Raw genomic sequence first — 18,198 nt, 5'->3', positions numbered from 1 at the left:
ACCAATATTCTAATTAATATTTTATTTTGGTCACGCTACCAATAATTCATCAGACGAGCAACACTTGCTCAGATAAGCAATATTTGCTCAAATCAAGGAATATTGGTTCAACTATCAATATTCAAGTATTCATCGAATGAGCAATACTTGCTCGCCTCAACTATGAACGTGAGAATTATACCTCTGTCTCAACAGACACATTCAATTCATGAGTTTCAGAACATTTTGCAAAATCATGTTCAACTCAGCAAATACATGGACTCATCGTCCCATAAAATCATGAAGTCAACAACTGACTAATTAACCACGAGACGTCAACCGTGTCACATGGGGGATATTAACTAGGGTTTTGGTCTGGCGGTCTACGGCACGTGTGTTCATACACACGATGGAATGTGAGCAAGTCGTGCAATCAGTTGAAGGAGTTAACAAAGTAGTGGATGGAAAATCGACCAAGTCTCCGCACGATGAACTGGTTTCAAACACGATTTCCATTTCCCCACTCTTTGATTCCATCAACTGTCACACTTCATGGGATCATGGTGTCTACAATTCCAGCAATATAAATAAGTCTCTGAAATCATGATTGAGTATACAAGAATCTCACGTCTCACAGACAACACGAGATCAACACCTCATCAATTGAGCAATTACTCTCAACTGAGCAACTTCAATCATTCAGAACTTATCTTATTCAGAATACACAACACACACACACAATCTTTGATTACCATTGATTCTACACATTTCTCAGCTTCCCTCCTACAGATCAACCCATTCTCTCTTGTGACCGAATTTACTCTGGAACGGCCATTGTCTTGGTTTAGGCCGGAGTACTACATATTGATCTCTCGAATTCAAAGCACTCCCTTCTTGCAGTGCATCTGTGTGAAGTTGGACATTTCGCTCGGTTCAAGGAGTCTCCTCCGTACGGTCGTCTCCTCAATTCCGTGAAAACCAACAAATCGTTTTGCCCCATCTACACTAAGATACAAACAATTCCTAGTTTACAGGATTTCCTAAAATACAAGAAATCTATTGAAAGGAAACTCTACAAGTTATACATAACAAGGACTTGTATATCACGTTAACTCAATAGACATAATATACCCAGACACAGGAGGTGGAGTATGATGACCACTGTGATGAGGCATTGAAGCATGTGGATCCTTTGGTGGTGGCAACCTGGGTGGTTGTTGGTTCTGATAGATATTAACTGGGGGGAAATGTAGTGGTGGAGTCCCAAGAACAGGCACTGGTGACCCACCAGGGAGACGAAACAAAGCAAAAAGCTTCTTTACCTGCACTTAAATTTCAAAATCCGTCAAAAATGAAAATTTAAGTTTCAATATCAGCAACAAAACCAAAATAGGACAATCAATTAATTAAGTGACGACACCATACCTGATGGTTACTGAGCTGCTGTTGGAATTTGGAACCATGATAGTTTTCTTCAATGGCGTGTCTGAAGACACTCTCCGGTAAAGGTAAGCTTTCCTTGAAAATACTGAACCTCACCTACAAAAAGAAAGCAAACCTAAGAAGGTCCACAAAGTGGGCTAGGGGTGAATCATTTTTTCAAACAGATTAACAAATACCAGGTTTCAGCCTATAACCCAGATTGAGTACAATAGAAGATTTGCATTTCAAGATATGGAAATCCACTAAAAATACGATATCCCATTCCATGAAATAGTTACTAAATCCACATTGATTCTAACATATAGGCATCCCCTGGAATGTTAAAAATCACAAAACTCATGAGCTAGATACCTGAGCAGGAAATCTTCCTCCAAAAGCAGCTGGCTCCAGGCCAAATCCTCCTCTAGATGTAGCTTTGTACACACCATAAAGAAGCTTCAGGTTAACATCAAAGAGAAAAAGATTTGCACCAGGCTTAATGTTCTGTACAATAGCCAGTTTTCCGGCTGGGAGCCCAAAAACACAGTGTTCGAAGCACTCTGGTTTGGTCTCCCTACTGCACATGAATATGAAACCCAGTGAATGTTCCTCATCATCCTTCTCTCTCTTATCTATTTGCTCGTTACTAGCTTCTTGTTCTTTTTCTACTCCATGGACTTTATTATCATCCTCTTCTTTATTTACTTCAACTGTTGTAGTACCAGTTCCATTTGTGGTAGCAGTAGAAGTAGAATCTGGAACAGTAAGAGCAGGAGCAGCATAGAGAATCTTCTTCTGATTCATATTTGTAGATTTCTTGTCTATGCTCCTATTTGCAGTCAGGTGGTTGCTAGATGGGCCATTAGTTCTCGAGTTATCAGGCGTAGCACTCGTACGTTTTCCCCTTGCCATCTTCAGAACTTTACAGAAAGAAAATGGAGAGTAAGTTAGAACGTGAGACTCAATGAAACAAAGAAAACTTACAAGGAAAATCCCCCACCATAAAAAAAAAATGAAAAAGAAAAGAAAAATGAGTGACCACGACCAAGGAGATTTTGACGCAATGGTAGCACTTTCAAATGTAACTACTGGATACTGAATGTTAGAGAGGAGTGAAACAAGGCAGAAACTTGTAAAATGAGTGACCACGACCAAGGTAAGTCGATCAATAGATGGTCGTTCTGCTATTGAACACTTATTCAAGGAGATTCAGCACGAGTAGAAAAACATAGACTCTAGATGTTGTCTAGATTGGAAGTTAGCCAGAGCCCAAGTCCGAACCAACGTTTTTTTATATATCCTAATTGCCGAGACCAAAATCAAAACACAGAAGCGTTCTTAGAGTGGACTATCTGGTTAGGACTTCATTTTCAAAAACTCAGTACTACTGAAATTTCAATATGCACTAATAATACACCTCAGAGAATCCACCTGTAAAGTAAATCGCAATACTCTAAAGGGTGTCACTAAGTAGTTGATAGCTCCAAAAGTTGATGCTTCAAAAAAGAAAAAGAAAAGTTGAGGCCAGTTCTAACCTTAACCCCCTTTTATGGAGAGACAAAACTCAATATATATATGAAACTCATTGCCGGAGGAACACTAATCTTTATACACAAAATCAGTTGAAGGTACTAAAACGCATTGCTGACACTAACAACTACACTTTAACAACCCTAGAATGAAGTTATAAACAAGTTGTTCCTTGAGAGGACAGTTTATTCGAACCCTAAATTTTTGATAACATGCAACCTACCAAATGTCTCAGTATCCCTGCTTACCTAAGCTAAAAACCCTAATTTCCAAACTAATTCAGTACAGAAGATGAATGAATTCAAGAAAAATCACAACTAGAACTTGCGGATTTGGAACAAAATGAAAAATAGATTCGAGAAAATGAAGATTCGTACCTCAGGAGGACTCCAGCTTGGTTTTTGCTGTTTCTCGTGAGAGCCTGAAGAATTCGTTTAATAATCAGATGTACAGGAAATGGACGGTCCAGCTGACGGAATTATTAGAATGTACGAATTTTTGAATTCTGGCCATGCAATAAAATACTTCTCTGGTGTGCCAGATGCATGGAATTAGCTGCTCCTTATAAAGTCAGGAATGCTGAAAATAGGAAGGCCACGTTTGGTGGCTTTGCTATTTTCTGGAGATATACTGTCATAACATTTGCATTTTTAACACATAGATAATCTTAAATTATGCACAGAAATTATCATATTTCATTGAATTTTTAAAGCTTTCTTTTCCTTGAACATAAAAACAGATCTCCACTTCCATCCATACAAACTGGGATATTGTATCAGCTTTTGTTTTCTCCGTAAACTACTAATGCAAACTTCTCAACTGGTGGTGTCGTCTCGCGTGAGCATTGGTAATCCTGCCGTTCGCCGTAGGAATCTTTTGGCAGGAACTCCTGAAAGATGGAGGGCTCACTGCTATGCCAATTTTGGTCAGTCTCATCTTGCAATGTTGTTGTCATCTGTAGTGGAAGAGCTGTCACAACTGAGTCAGAAACATCTTCGGCGTCAGCTTCTACTTGCTGTTGCTCGGCATGTTGCCTCCATTCGGCTTTTTCTGCTTGAATTAATGCAGGAATGATGATGCTCCCATTTGTCTCAGTATTTTCTTTCCTTTGTTTGTACTTGATTATATGTTTAGGTCGGTTCCTTCTTGGTCTCATTGTTGCTTCTGCTGCAGGCGACATCCTTAAGATTTTCTGGCACATTGTGGTATCCTGGAAATCCAAGAAAGTGTACCGTAAAAACTCTAATCTCTCAGATTCTGACATTTTAGAGAAACCAAAGGAAGTAGTCCATGTTTGTAGCACTTGAGGAACAGCAGGTAAAATCAGCCTCTCTACTTCTAATTCCCTGAGCTTGTTCTCAAGAACATCAAGTAGAATACGGCACATCCCTTGCCTACGATATTGGACACGTGTACCAACAAGGGGTACTTCTGCAACCTTTACGTCATGTATCCTGACTGTCGCGACAGAGATGAGCTCGTCCTCTCGCTCCAAGAGCACCGTATAAAATCCCCAGAAGTTTAACCGGTTCAGCTCTGACGTATTGTTGAAAATAATATCTTTTATGAGATCTCTCTTTGTATAAGGTTCTGTAATGGGCTCGAAACACTCATGCATTACGCCAAGTGCTACATTGAGCTTACTCTGAAGCTCCATATCAGCCTCCGCATCAGATGGAGCAAAAGGGTGGCATGCATCTCTTCTAGGCTGCAAAATAGTCCATGATAAACTATCAACACCCGCAGCAACTGACTTCCCCAAAAGTCTGTGGAGACTTGCAGATAACTTTTCACACCTTATACCGCAAAACCAACTACTGCTCGGTTCAAAGTCCAGCATACCCAACCCTCTTTTCGTAACACACCCCACGTGATATTCATGATTGCATTGATCACAGCGTATAACTTCCTTTTCAGGGTGCTGTTCAGAGTCGCCACTGATCTCGCTCTGGCCACATATTCCACACTGACAAGAAGGGCAGAACCAATTTCCATCCGGCAAATCTTTTATCCCTAGGCAATTCAAATGAAATGCGGACGGGCATCGATCACAAAGCACCAGCTCACCCCCATACTGACAAACAGAGCATATGTCATCATTCATTCTATCCACCGGATCTCTTTTGAATCTCTGACAAGGTTCGACTTCAATGTCATTCAGCTGATTCTTCAGTAGTTGCTTCTGGCAGTCTAACAGAGACCTTCCATCTTGCAAGAAAATCCTGGCTGATGGTTGCGTATAATAGCTACCAACATGACGTCCAAAGTTAGACAGACCAAAAACATCTTTGCAACAATTGCACTTAATTCCGTTACAGTTAATTTCTCCTTCTCCAATTATAGATGTGTCTTTTACACTCAAGTAACGTACTTTTTCCCTTGGCATGACCATATTATGTTCTATCAACCAAGAGAGAACAGTTCGAGGGACGCGATCTGCAGAACTAGGTACCACAACTTGCCGTGCCCTTTTGCTCGAATGTGGAACACGGGTTTTGCACTCAGTGGCCTTCTTTTTCTTCAGTTTGCCACATATTTTACTTCCATTATGAAGGAAAAAACTGCTTTTTTGTCTCTTCCGCTGCTTCCTGCGTCTTTTTTCTTGTATGTTACCGACTTCCAGGTGTTTATAATACTCTTCTTCTTTACAATGTACTAAGCATGCAGTCAAAAGAGAACGATATGCATTCTTGCTTGGTGAAACATAGCGAACCTCTTTGGTCTTTGGAGAAACATAACCAGGAGACAAAGTCCAACCAACACCTGAGAGGTGCTCCTTTGCTTTTCTGCGTAAGCACTCAACATTTTTCTTTTTAGCCCGATATGCCACCAGATAATCTCTCAACGGCTTAGGCCAATACTCAGGTATAACATCCAATTTGCTATGAGTTGTAGGTGTTACCTGACTTTCATAAGTTCCCGAGTGAAGTGGTTCAGATACCGCACTAGGACGACAATCATTTCTGCGAGTCCTAGATAAGGGAACCTGCTGAAGTCTTGAACTCATGACCTGGCATGCGACACGAAGTGAATACAAGACTCCTCCCTTGGGTGGTAAATAACGGAACATAACCTGACCACGCTTATCTCTTTTGTACTCAATCTTCCAACCTATATAACAGAGATGCATCCTGGCTTCTAACTGGGAATGCTTTTCACCTGCTTTTAAATAATTCTCTAAAGCTTCAGGGCAGAACTTAGCTTCAGTAAAAGGTATCCACATTGAGTTCCCTACTCGTTCCGATTCCTTCACTAAATCCTCCGTAACAACACGAACCGACGCTTTGATTTTCCTCCTCCTCTTGAATGAAATTGGATAATATTCTTCATCATCTTCGGCTTCACTCAAATTCTCAGCAACCGAGGCTTTGATTTTCCTCCTCCTCTTAAATGAAATTGGATAATATTCTTCATCATCTTCGGCTTCACTCAAATTCTCAGCAGGGTCAACACATAAAGATTTTGCAAACTGGTATCCTTCTTCCACAGCTTCCAAAACACCCCCACAGTTCTTCTTTCTACTACTCCTCCTCAGCTTCTGAATTGGCTCTTCAACCGAATCTCCAACAAGTACATTAAGAGCATACTCAACACATGTATCCAAATTCTGCAAAATGCACTCCCACAACAAATCAACCCACATTGATTTTTCATTACAAGTCCACTCTTTATTCCTGAATCCACTCTTTTGTTTCAAGTCATACCAAATCTGTCTAACCGAAACCACATTTGGAAACTCCATTTCATAATCCTCAATCAAATCAAGTAATATCCATTTCCCTCTAACCTTCCAAGTTTCACTAACTTCATACCAATCTTGTGTCACCCTTAACTCATCAATTCTCATCATTTGTGTATCACCTATGTCAGGAAAAAATACTAATCTTTCTGAAACCCCGTCTTCGTAATCGAAAACCACACCTTCACGCCATGCTTTATTAACTAATGCATCAACACAAAGTCCATAACACAGACTAAATTTAACTGTACAGGGAGGAATCGGCCTAATTAAACATCGATGATTATAACAATGGTCAACATTAATCGTATCTGTCATACCATCTAAAAGGTGATGATCATACTTGACAGTGCAGTTGAGAGGACTACATGCAATGACTGTAGCACAATGCCATGAACCTGCAGCTAACCCTTGTTCAACACCACTTCTTCTAACCTATATACAAACAAATTCCACATTCAGGAAATGAAGGAAGAAAAAGTAATGAAAAACTGCTGCATGCAGTAGAAATTTTGTCACATTACCTCAACTTTGGCTCCAATTCTGTTAGTTGTTGTTGCTTCAGTGTTTTTTCTCTTCTTCGAATGTGAAAGCTCATCCATAGTAATTATCGCCGTGGATTCTTTACAACTGATAGTTTTTAGTCAGCTCTAAGGCTATCTTTTACTGTTATTCGATTCTTTACAGTCATAAAAAACTTAAACTTAAGCTAGGTGTCAGTTTTACTTGGTACATCTGGGCAAGTGTCACGAAATGATCTTGGAGCTCTAATTAATTAATCAACATTACTAAACAAATTGAGAAGGATATATACTAGTTCAATCATAATATAGCCTCCGGTTTGTAATCCGGATTCCAGTATCGTTGCCAAGCGAACTTGATAGTTTTTTAATTTGTCAAGCAGTGGTTGCCAGGTGGGTTTTGGTTGGCGGACCGGTTTTTGAGGGACAGTGTATATTTTTGATTGGAAGTCGCAACACAGGTGAACTCTGGGCATGTTTTGGATTTCAGCGCCAAGTACAGTAGTAGAAATTGACGTTTAATCCTTTTTTAGTGGGCTTAGGACTGACTAGTCCAACCACCTAAAGTCTAGTATTGGGAGGTGATTTTTTAGGGATCATGGTTTTTTTAAGGGGACCATGATTTTATTAGGCCACCTTCCCTATAGTGATAAGGGGTGTCCTAAAACGTTGAAATGACTAACTTACTCTTAACCTAATTTAATTTAAAACCAACCTAATAACCACCTATATATATAACCACCACCTCCTCCCACCACCATCGCCGATTACCACCACCACCACCTCCGATTATCACCACCACCAACCACCGATTACCACCACCACCACCACCACCGCCGATTACCACCACCACCACCTCTGATTATCACCACCACCAACCACCGATTACCACCACCACCGCCGCCGCCTATTTAAGAAATGTAATAACATCAATGCAATCACAATTAAGTTCGATTACATAATAATTTTATCGATTATAAAAGACGCCAGCCGCAACCTGATTCTGTCATGGGACCATTCCAGAGGTATTTTCCAACAAACCCTTCACTTTAATTTGATTTTGATTGCTTCAATCGAATAGAAATCATCAAAATAGGGTTTTAATAGGAGTTACAGAGCCATGTTCGGTTAGGCCGATTTTCCAAAAAACCCTAATTTACTAACCGAACTTCTTGAAAATGAAGAACACGAAGAACAATTCGGTTCTATTGGATTTAAAACTAAGTCACCGAACTCTCTCTTCGGTTGTTTCGCAAAAAAATTTAAAACTATAAAGTAACCGAACTCCACCCTTAGAACCGAAAAAAAACAAATCCAGTCTAACCGAACTGTGTTGTTGTGGCCACTATGTTGAGTTCCAAAATAACCGAACTTAGCCAATAGAGTTCGGTTTGTTCGCAAAAACTTGTAAAACTACAAAGTAACCGAACTTAGCCAATAGACGCTGGAACTTCACATTTTTCTTGTTTGTTAAGTTCGGTAACTTCACAATTTTATCGCAGAAACCGAACTCAGAGTTCGGTTGGTTAGCTGTTAGGTTCAAGTTTGCGAAAGACCGAACTTTGTAAACTTATATACTCTTATATTACGTAAAGTTCGGTTAGATCAAAAGTGCATGCAGTTTGCGAACCAACCGAACTTTGTACACCAAAGTTCGGTTAGTTGAGAACCAACCGAACATAACGTTGTAACTCCTAAAAATTCTATTATTTGAGAGTTCGGTAACCTGCGTGTTTGGAACAAGTAACCAAACTACACTTTCAAATGAGTTCGGTTACTTGTTCATCTCATGGGGCAACCGAATTACAGCTTCAGATGAGTTCGGTTACTTGTTCTTCATATAAAGTAACCGAACTGTTCAAAATCCAGTTCAAATCCGGATCATTTTGAAGATTAACAAATATTCTAGGAGAGGATGGAGATGAACTTCCCGTCGCATCAGTCTTCAGGACGAAATAGTGACAGGTTTTCATGTCTCCGTGAGTGAAAGATTTGTCCCAGAGATCTTCGGAAAGTGGGTTTTTACGATCCGATAAAGAATCAAACTTAGAATCAGATGAGTTTTCATCATTTGAATACTCAAACTTAGTGAATTGGAAAAAAAAATTATTTTTCATGTTTTTCTCCTTCATCTTCTCTAACTCTACTCTCTCAATAATTCTACTCAACTAATAATAAACCCATCTTTTAATTTAATCTCACTAATTGTTTTTAACTAAATCATTCACTAATCATAACCTAAATTTAATTAAGAGGGTAGATTAAGTATTAAATAAATAATTAGATATGGGGTGACCTAAAATTACTTCTAATGCGTTTACCCAAAATAAAACCATGGTCCCCCAAAAAAACCATGGTCCCCAAAAAATCGTTCCTAATTTACCATATCTAGAACGAGTTGGTCCAAATCTTAACGATTCAGTCCAAATTGTATTTCTTTGCTGACTAAAATAACCCTCTCACACAAAAACGTATCGTAAACCAGTTTTTCATTTCATTTCTCCAGCAACAGATCTCTGCAACAATAATGAGGAGATTCAGAATCTCTATATGAGATGAATCAATTTTCAGTTCATCCGTTAGATTTCGGGTTAGTATTTGAACTTTGACTACTCTTTATTCATTTTGATTACTCATTCGATTTTTTATCGATTCCGGATATTTGCTTTATGATTAGATATGATCATGATCCAATATTTTCTCATATCTCTTTATTTCTCGTCTCTAGCGATCTGTTGATGAAGAATTTTAGTTAGATTTTCTTATTCTAGATCTTATTTTTAGGGGCTAGATGGCAGAAGAGGAACAAAAATGAAGACGGTTTAGTAATGAAAGAAGCTGAAACTTTCGCAGCAGTATCTCAAGAGACGGAAAAGCTTATGAATGGAATTTTTTAAATAGATTGAACGATTGTCTCAACAGGTAATAGTAATATATAATCTTCATTTTCGCTTGTGTGTTCATATAATTATGCCCTAATTTGTTGTTATTTAGATTTTTTTGTGTCGTTTCCGCTCAATTTCTTCTCACTAGCTTTTATATATGCTTGAAGAAGGAAAAATACTTTTCAAATATCTTAGTAATCAATTTGAAGAATATCAAAGATTTAATGGAGAGCTCTTTTAGTAATTTTGAATTTTTGAGATTTCCTTTTAAGATATTAATTTCATTGATATAGGAAACAAATTGAGAAATGACATGATGAGATTAAGGAACAGGGTTACCCAACAGAATGAACGGAAAAAAAAAATATTCATCTTCAAATAACTTGCTATCTGTTCCAGAATATTCAGATTTAATCCCCTTGATAAGGTAATAGCGACATTTAATTATTGCATTCAATTAGGAAATTTAGCATTTCATTATCGATATAACAACTGAGTGACATTGTATACCTCATGTCCTTCCATTTAGAATCAATTAATTTGGAATCTAAGTTCATGTAATTAACATAGAAGTTGAAGCATTTTGATGACACCTAAAAGTACCATTCAGACAAGTAAAAAAATTAAAAAGCTTTTTAATTTAAGTTCATTTTGTTTTTATGGTACCTGGCAAAACTATCGTTTCGAGGGTCTGGCCGTTTGCATTTGTTTCAGGGTGTTAAGCGAGCTATCGGTCCCTTATGCAATGTATTGTTGATCTCCTCCATGACCTTATGTATTCCTTGAATGCAAGGTGTCTGGCTTTGCTTACCACCTGCACACATGACAATAATAAAATTCGTCCTTTAGATCTAGGAAAATTTCCTCTCTGGAATGTCACTCTTGCTGGTGGGAAGACACGTCAGATGAATATCCCACATCCATTGGGTAACCTTGTGGTTGGTCTTCCACTTGGTAACAACATGTTCGTTGCCTTTTTAAACAATTTCCATGGTGTTGGATTTCTCTGAACCTTCCTTACATTTTTTCAGTTAATTTCTGGCGGTTATCAAGCGTCGCTACGTACGGTGCAGGGTATGAGAGATGTCATTACTCACATGGTTTGAGATTTAGCTCGATACCAGTAGGATGCAGCATGCTTTTGGCATGATGCAACTCGCTCTAGGTAGGATGCAACTCGCTTTTGCCAGGATGCAAACCATTTTTACTGTGAGCCCGAGGAGTTGAAGTCCAGAATGGGTGGTAACGCGGTTGTTTCTCATGACTTAATGGTATGTTCCTCGGTTTGGAATTTTGGATTTTGTTTCCATAATTTATCGCTGCCTCTGCCTCTAAAACACAGACAGTTTGTATTGAGAAACCTGAGCACCTGCCTCCACCAAAATCCAACGATACGCCTTCCATCCCATGTCTCCTGGTCCAGGAATCTGTTATACAAGAGAATATGGATAAGTTTGATGTTGCCCCGACGCATAGATGTCCCAACAAGTGCAGCACCTGGTTTGTTGACTGTTGACTCCACAACATTATCTATTTTGAATTTCATAGATACCACTCCTCCCTTCGAAGCATCCACAAATGTTTCTGGTCACTCCTCCCTTAAAGCTTTTTAATTTAAGTTCATTTCAATCTTAACGATAGTTTTTCCAGGTACCCCCAAAACAATAGTTTTTCAACACTAGAGCAAAGAAGTTAAAAAGCTTTAAATTTGCTATCTTTTGTTTCCAACGTTATTGTTACAAATTTTGTATCCTCTGACATGCTATGTTGTTTGCCCACTCAGAGGGTTTCCTTGAAATTTAAGAGCATGATGTGAATCACTTTCACATCTTTTTTCATTATGTGAAGCCCAACGTGAATAATCCACATTTCTTGATTCCCTTTACAAGCATTACATTTTTTTTTACATCGCGTCCATGTGTTATGTAGCTTATAGACAAAGTATGTGTTATAGGTGATGGAGCATGCAGCAAATAAAATGTGGCATTATATTTGATTAAAATGTGTTGGTGGGTGTTTGCACGTTCTCTTCAAAGTATAAGTGTACATAGTTGTACACCTATTGATTGTTAACGTGTACATAGTTGTACACCTGTTTTGATTCTAAGAAACTTCTTTCATTTAAAGTTTATTTTAAAATATTTTCATGGTACTAGTGAATCAAGAACTTCTTTAGGTGATCATGTTTGGTTGCTTAGTGATGTTAGTACTCTCCCATTTTTGCTTTGTTTCTTTTTTTAGGTTCTGAAGTTTTGGTTGTAACACAAGAAAATTTTGAGATGTTGGCGGCCAAAGTAACGAAGAAGGAAACATATAAGAACAGGTCACTCAGAGTTTGAAAGTTGAAATTATAGTCATCAAAGCTCAGATTTAGGACTCTTCTGGTCAAGGTCGGTTTTTTTTTTCTTTTTCATTTGGGGTTTTCAGATTTTGAGTGTCGAACCTTTTTTTTGTCGGTTTTGGTTTTTGCTTGATTTAGAGTGGTCTAATGCCAATGTATTAGTTTTTGTAAAACTAGATTTTGTTTAAGATCCTATGTGATATATTGAATTCCCTAGTAGGATTCTTGATTATTTCTTTGTTAGATTAATGAAAGATATGTCAGATCTTAAGAAAATCATCGTAGATTAGTAGTCTTGATTCCATCTGTGTGGATAATAACTCTATGACCCATTTAAAAGAAAAGGATGCTTGAATACCATATCTTACGACATGAGAGTGGCTTCTACTTTCTATCGATGAACATTAATTTTTACAGAAGGACCATAGAATGTTGGATGTTTGCTTTACTAGTCTGTGCACATTTGGTTTCCAAATTATTAATGTGTACATATTTGTGCACATGTTAATTATTTAGGTGTACATATTTGTACACATGTTATTCATTTTGAAGTGTAAGAAATTAGGGAAAGCAAGTGTGTACATAGTTGTACACACATGTTGAGAACTGGTTTATTGTTTGGTTTTAATTTGTTCTCTCTTTTGAACATCCTTAAGCCATATATTTTATTGTTGAGAACTTCTTTAGTATGACTACCTAAAGTATTTTTTGATCGAGGGTGATTTCAACGCCCAAAACATGAAAATGAACATATTAAGCTTGCCTAAATAACTAAGGTATATATATTTGCATACTAGTATGCTTTGTGATGAATTGATGTCCTATCATGTGGGTATTGATGCTAGAGCTAGGTTTTCTAGAGGTGTACATATTTGTAATCTAGTATACTCTGTTAAGATTTGATTTTGAACTTGAATTATGAACTTCTGAGTGAGATTAACATAAACCGAGTTTGGGTAGGAACAAAGTTAATTGTTTGGATAAAGTTAATGAACCATTGTAAGTTTATGTAGGCGCCATAGGCGATGGGTTGCAGATTAATGGGCTAAGTTTTCCACTAACAGTACTCCTCTGTTTTATCCCATTCATGGAAAATTATTGACCATATAATTTTATCTTGTAAGAGGAATAGTTTTATTGGCGAATGTGTATTCAAGTTCATTCAGCATTTGTCGTGTTTAACTTTGGAGCTCCATTGAAATTTAACTTAATGAAATTGAAAGATGGCATGTTTCTTCCACTGGGCGCTTCAGGACTTGGGCGGTTGGGAAGGTGAACTTGATTACTGTTACCATCTTCTTGAAGATAAGATTTTAATAATTCGCCCGGGAATCAGGTAAGAGACCTTGAGTTTCTGCTTACTGCACTAAATGCAGATTAGAAACATCAACCTTCATCAGTACATGATGTAAAGTCCCCAATCGACATATACATGTTGTTAATACAATGTTCTCATTTTTTTTGGTGGGCACACCAGAGATATTTCGTAGCGACAAGATTTCCTCTCTTTGGAGGCCTTCAGATAATGAGCATAAGGTTGTCGGTGACAGGATTCAAGCTCTTATTTTTGCAACTTTAACCACTACGGTAAGTTCATATTGATTATTAACGTGTACATTGTTGTACACCTGTTGATTGTTAATGTGTACATAGTTGTACACATGATTGCTAATGTGTACATAGTTGTGCACATATTGATTCTTTTTGAAGTTCACCATAGTTTTTGAATTTATGAAGACCTTGATCTGGTTTTCAATATAGGATTACGATCCAAAATTGGACTTCAGATTCGAGATCGATCCATCTTAGTCTCTATTACCCATCAAACAAATTTGAATTTCATCTATTTTCAATTTCGATCTCATATGAATACATATCTGCTTTGTGGAATGTCTTGGAATTTCTTATTTCCTATCAGATATAAGGCTTATAATATAACAGTTAGGTTGGACAGCTGAAGTACAATGTACACATGTTACAGAAATTACATGTGTACATAATAGCCCACTCTAGGACCCTTAATCAAATTTTAGTGAACAATCTTTTTTCATTTCTTGGATTTATATGAGTCACTGACTGTTGGTTATGACAGAAATTACATGTGTACATATTAGTACACCTACAATACAAGTGTACATTATTGTACGCATGTGACAGAAATTACATGTGTATATAATATAGCCCACACCTGGACTCTTAATTTTAGTGAACAATCTTTTTTCGTTTTCGGGTTTGGACTTCTGGTCTTTGTGATGATTCCCTAAAATGAATAGTGGATGAATTCTCATCTTACAGATGAAGCATTTATTGGATTGTAACGGGGTCTTACATGGAGGTGGTAATGAACGATTTAAACTCCAACGACTCAGTTGATGTTGGTCTGATTGCTGCATTAGTGTTTCAATTTCAGGTATGTAAGAGTGTTAGTATATTCAATATTTGGACTTCAATCTCATACATTGGGGCTGACTTATGGGATGACATAACCTGAATCTTGTTTTGTATATGTTTCTTTTTGATGAAATTTACAAAGAACATCTTGACGACATGTATGTAACTGCAATTTTTCTTTACTCTCTGGTTTTTGTTATTTGTACAAAGTGGTGCCTACTTCTTTTTTTTAATGTTCGTATTTGTCTGCAGACGCCCAGGTGCTGATAAAATCTACAATATTTTCAACAATCAACTTCCTGCAGCTCTGAAAAAATTGAAATTTGATAAGAAACTCGCGATGGAGAACGTGTGAAAGATAATTATTGAAGAAGATGGTTACCAATTACATCTTGTCGCCCCTGAACAAGGATACCGCTGTCTCATTGAATCGTTGTCTCATAGAATCTTCGTTACAGGTCATGCAGAGGTAGCAGTTGATGCAGCAGGCATTACTTTAACTCACTGCGGAAGTGCTACACTTCCCCAACTCCCTTCCCCCATTAGGTGTCATCGTTCTTAGCCCTTGATCCCTAGATTGATATTAGCAGGGGGTCCCATTATTATTGGATTTAACCAACAGATGCTTGACACATGGGCTGAGGAAATGAGTGGGGGATGTATATCATTTTCGAACTCACTGCCTATATTCCCTATCAAACATAGTTGTACGCACTAGTGTAAATTAACATTTTTAAAAAATGAAAACTATATAGTCATATTGGTATTGTTTTTGTAGATCTCGGAAAGAGCTTTCCGAATATGTAAAGTTTGTGAATTTTGGATGATCAGTTTAAAAGATAAATTGGTTTTTAATTATTTTTATATTTATGAATATGGAAAAACGATTTGCTGGTTTTTACGAAATTGAAGAGTCGACCGTGTGGAGACTCCTTGAACCGAGCGAAATATTGAACCTCACACAGATGCACCGCAAGAAGGGAATGCTTTAAGTTCGAGAGATCAATCCCTAAGACCCCGGCCTAAACCAAGAACAATGTTCGTTCCAGAGTCAATTCGGTCACAAGAGAGGATGGGTTGATATGTCGGAGGGAAGCTGAGAAATACGTGAGATCAATGGTGATCTGAGATTGTAGGTGTGTTGTGAATTCAGCGTGAAAATGCTCTGAGTGATTGAATTTTGATCAATTGAGAGTAATTTCTGTGAGTTCGTGTAGACGAAAGATTGTTTGTATGAACTTTGATGAGAAATTGCTCGTTTTTGCGAATGTTGTTCGATTGTTCGAAAAACCTCTCTTTTTTAATCAGGATTCAGAGACATTTTATAATGCCGGAGTTGAAAACACCATGATCCCATGAAGTGTGACAGTTGCTGGAATCAGAGAGTGGGAAATGGGGAAATCGTGTTAAAACCAATTACTCATCGTGCGGAGACTTGGTTAACTTTCCACCCACTACTTTGGTGACTCTTCCAACTGATTGCACGACTTGCTCACATTCTCGTCGTGGGTGAACATACGTGTCGTAGACCGCCAGACCAAATAGTTAATATCCCCCCATGTGACACGATTGAAATCTCGTGATTGTGGAGTCAGTTGCTGACTTTATGGGACGAATATTGCTAGTTCGAGCAAATATTGCTAGTTCGAGCAAAATAAATATTGCCGGTTCGAGTGAATATTGCTAGTTCGAGCGAATATTGTTCTTTTGATGAATTGTTGGTAGCTGGACCAAATAAAATATTAATTTAAGTTACTGGCTGCTGGGTCGAGCAAAATAAATATGAATATCAATCATGGAATCAACATAAAATTATCAGAGTGCTCGAATCTGCACAGAATCACGTTTCTACAGAGCTCTGGATTCAAAACCCTAATTTTACCGAAATGATGATTTATTGCAAATCAACACGGGACCAGCTACATGGGATGACGGGTTCACCATATAACGCCCATATGCTCGAATAAGCAAAAAATACCAAAGTCTCTTGAGGACCAGTTGGTGAAAGAATGATTAAATGTTGGCTTAATCATTTACTGAAATAATGCTCATGTGAGCAACAAATCATAAAACCTGATGTAGAAAATATGAGGGGCCGACCAAGAGGTCATGAGACCGGCTCTTGATGGTCGTGGGACCAGTAGATGGTCGTTTGAGCAAACTTCCAATTGTTTGGAAAGAGTTCGAACCTAATATGAGCAACTGAGCAAATTAGGTTAAAATCATTAAAACATGCGGGACCAGCTGTTTGCAAGCCTCAGGGTCACCCTTGGTTGGTCAAGGGGATGTGCTCGTGTCACCATAGTGTCTGTGCTTCAGTCCTGAGAATTTTGGTATTTTCTGATGCACGTTTGAGCAACATTTGGAGAAAATATGCAAAATCCATGGTTTTGCTGAAACCGGCAAAAATACATGAGATGATGAAAATAATAATAAACAAGGAATCACAAGGTGTGGGACCGGCCACGGCTAGGGCATGGCCGGCCGGCTGACACGCGGTCCCGCATGCTTTTCCCAGTTTTATGTGATTTTATGTATTTGTCTCTGATTTAAGGGAAATTCCATGAAACTGGAGAGTTTGGTGAAATTAGGGAACTTCCATGAGATGAGAGACATAAATTAAAATATAAAATAGGAAATGGGAGTGTGGGACCGGCAATGGCCGTGGCATGGCCGGCCGTCCAATGGGCGCGGGCCCCAAGGCACTCTTCCCAATTTTATGTAATTTTGATGATTTTAGATAATTTTTCATAAAATCAAAGGGATTTGTTGAAAACCATGATATTTTGTTGAAATCAGGGAGTTTTCGTGAAATCAGGAAACCAAACACCAAATAATAATAAAATAATGGGCGTGTGGGACCGGTTAGGGCATGGCCGGCCCGCTAGAGCCCGGTCCTACAAGTTTTCCTAATTTTATTATTTTTTTATAAAATCATGTGATTTAGATAATTTCTTTGAAATAAAAGAAATTTGCTCAAACGAGAGGATTTTCATGAGATCGTGAAAATAGTAAAAATATGGTAAAATATAAAATTGGGCGCGGGACTAGTCACGGCATGACTGGCCGCTGGTGAGCCTAGTCTCCTGGCACTTTTGTTTAATATTTTATTATTATTATTATTATTATTTTCCCTTCCTATTTTGCATAGGTTCCTCGTTCGTTCGTATTTTTAAAATGCTCGTTCGTGCACTCAAAATGATGGTCTGTGTATTATCTGCTAATTACACTTGCACCATTTTGTCAGGGATTATTCGATGCCCAAATGCCTGTTTCGTTGAATATTTATTACTAACATGTGGAATTCTGCTGGGAAGAACCACAAATTGAAGTAACGAAATATAACGAGGAATCGTAGAATATTGTTGAATATTCAGGCGATTAATTGAC

At 38.0% G+C, this 18,198-nt stretch overlaps 2 protein-coding genes and 2 long non-coding RNA genes across 4 annotated transcripts; 2 read left to right on the top strand and 2 right to left on the bottom strand.

Moving 5' to 3' along the window:
- Positions 1 to 861: 861 nt before the first annotated feature.
- LOC113277340 (B2 protein-like) lies at positions 862 to 3,401 on the bottom strand. The gene is made up of 4 exons (XM_026526465.1): positions 3,309 to 3,401; positions 1,774 to 2,321; positions 1,405 to 1,518; positions 862 to 1,301 (listed from the first exon to the last, which is right to left on the bottom strand). Exons 2-4 carry the CDS (start codon positions 2,311 to 2,313, stop codon positions 1,083 to 1,085), a joined length of 873 nt encoding a protein of 290 aa, XP_026382250.1. The 5' UTR covers positions 2,314 to 2,321; positions 3,309 to 3,401; the 3' UTR covers positions 862 to 1,082.
- A 305-nt stretch (positions 3,402 to 3,706) lies between these two features.
- Positions 3,707 to 7,272, bottom strand: LOC113278867. Its single transcript, XM_026527599.1, has 2 exons — positions 7,195 to 7,272; positions 3,707 to 7,105 (listed from the first exon to the last, which is right to left on the bottom strand). Exons 1-2 carry the CDS (start codon positions 7,270 to 7,272, stop codon positions 3,707 to 3,709), a joined length of 3,477 nt encoding a protein of 1,158 aa, XP_026383384.1.
- A 2,412-nt stretch (positions 7,273 to 9,684) lies between these two features.
- LOC113277339 lies at positions 9,685 to 12,041 on the top strand. Its single transcript, XR_003324864.1, has 3 exons — positions 9,685 to 9,781; positions 9,976 to 10,113; positions 11,108 to 12,041. It is a non-coding gene; the product is annotated as an uncharacterized LOC113277339 (long non-coding RNA).
- Positions 12,042 to 13,560: 1,519 nt separating this feature from the next.
- LOC113277338 lies at positions 13,561 to 14,826 on the top strand. The gene is made up of 3 exons (XR_003324863.1): positions 13,561 to 13,753; positions 13,895 to 14,004; positions 14,713 to 14,826. It is a non-coding gene; the product is annotated as an uncharacterized LOC113277338 (long non-coding RNA).
- Positions 14,827 to 18,198: the final 3,372 nt, after the last annotated feature.

Source organism: Papaver somniferum, chromosome 5, assembly GCF_003573695.1.
Source record: "Papaver somniferum cultivar HN1 chromosome 5, ASM357369v1, whole genome shotgun sequence".
Classification (NCBI taxonomy): domain Eukaryota; kingdom Viridiplantae; phylum Streptophyta; class Magnoliopsida; order Ranunculales; family Papaveraceae; genus Papaver; species Papaver somniferum.
Note: the sequence above shows the minus strand (reverse complement) of the source record. Positions and strands in the feature narration are given on the sequence as shown.

Excerpts from the sequence above, each read along its gene's own strand:
- LOC113277340 (XM_026526465.1), bottom strand. The coding sequence starts at position 2,313 with ATGGCAAGGGGAAAACGTACGAGTGCTACGCCTGATAACTCGAGAACT. Across the intron at positions 1,519-1,773 it reads GAGGAAGATTTCCTGCTCAG|GTGAGGTTCAGTATTTTCAA; the intron begins GTATCTAGCTCA and ends TTCTTTTTGTAG. Across the intron at positions 1,302-1,404 it reads AGCAGCTCAGTAACCATCAG|GTAAAGAAGCTTTTTGCTTT; the intron begins GTATGGTGTCGT and ends ATTTAAGTGCAG.
- LOC113278867 (XM_026527599.1), bottom strand. The coding sequence starts at position 7,272 with ATGGATGAGCTTTCACATTCGAAGAAGAGAAAAAACACTGAAGCAACA. Across the intron at positions 7,106-7,194 it reads GAATTGGAGCCAAAGTTGAG|GTTAGAAGAAGTGGTGTTGA; the intron begins GTAATGTGACAA and ends GTTTGTATATAG.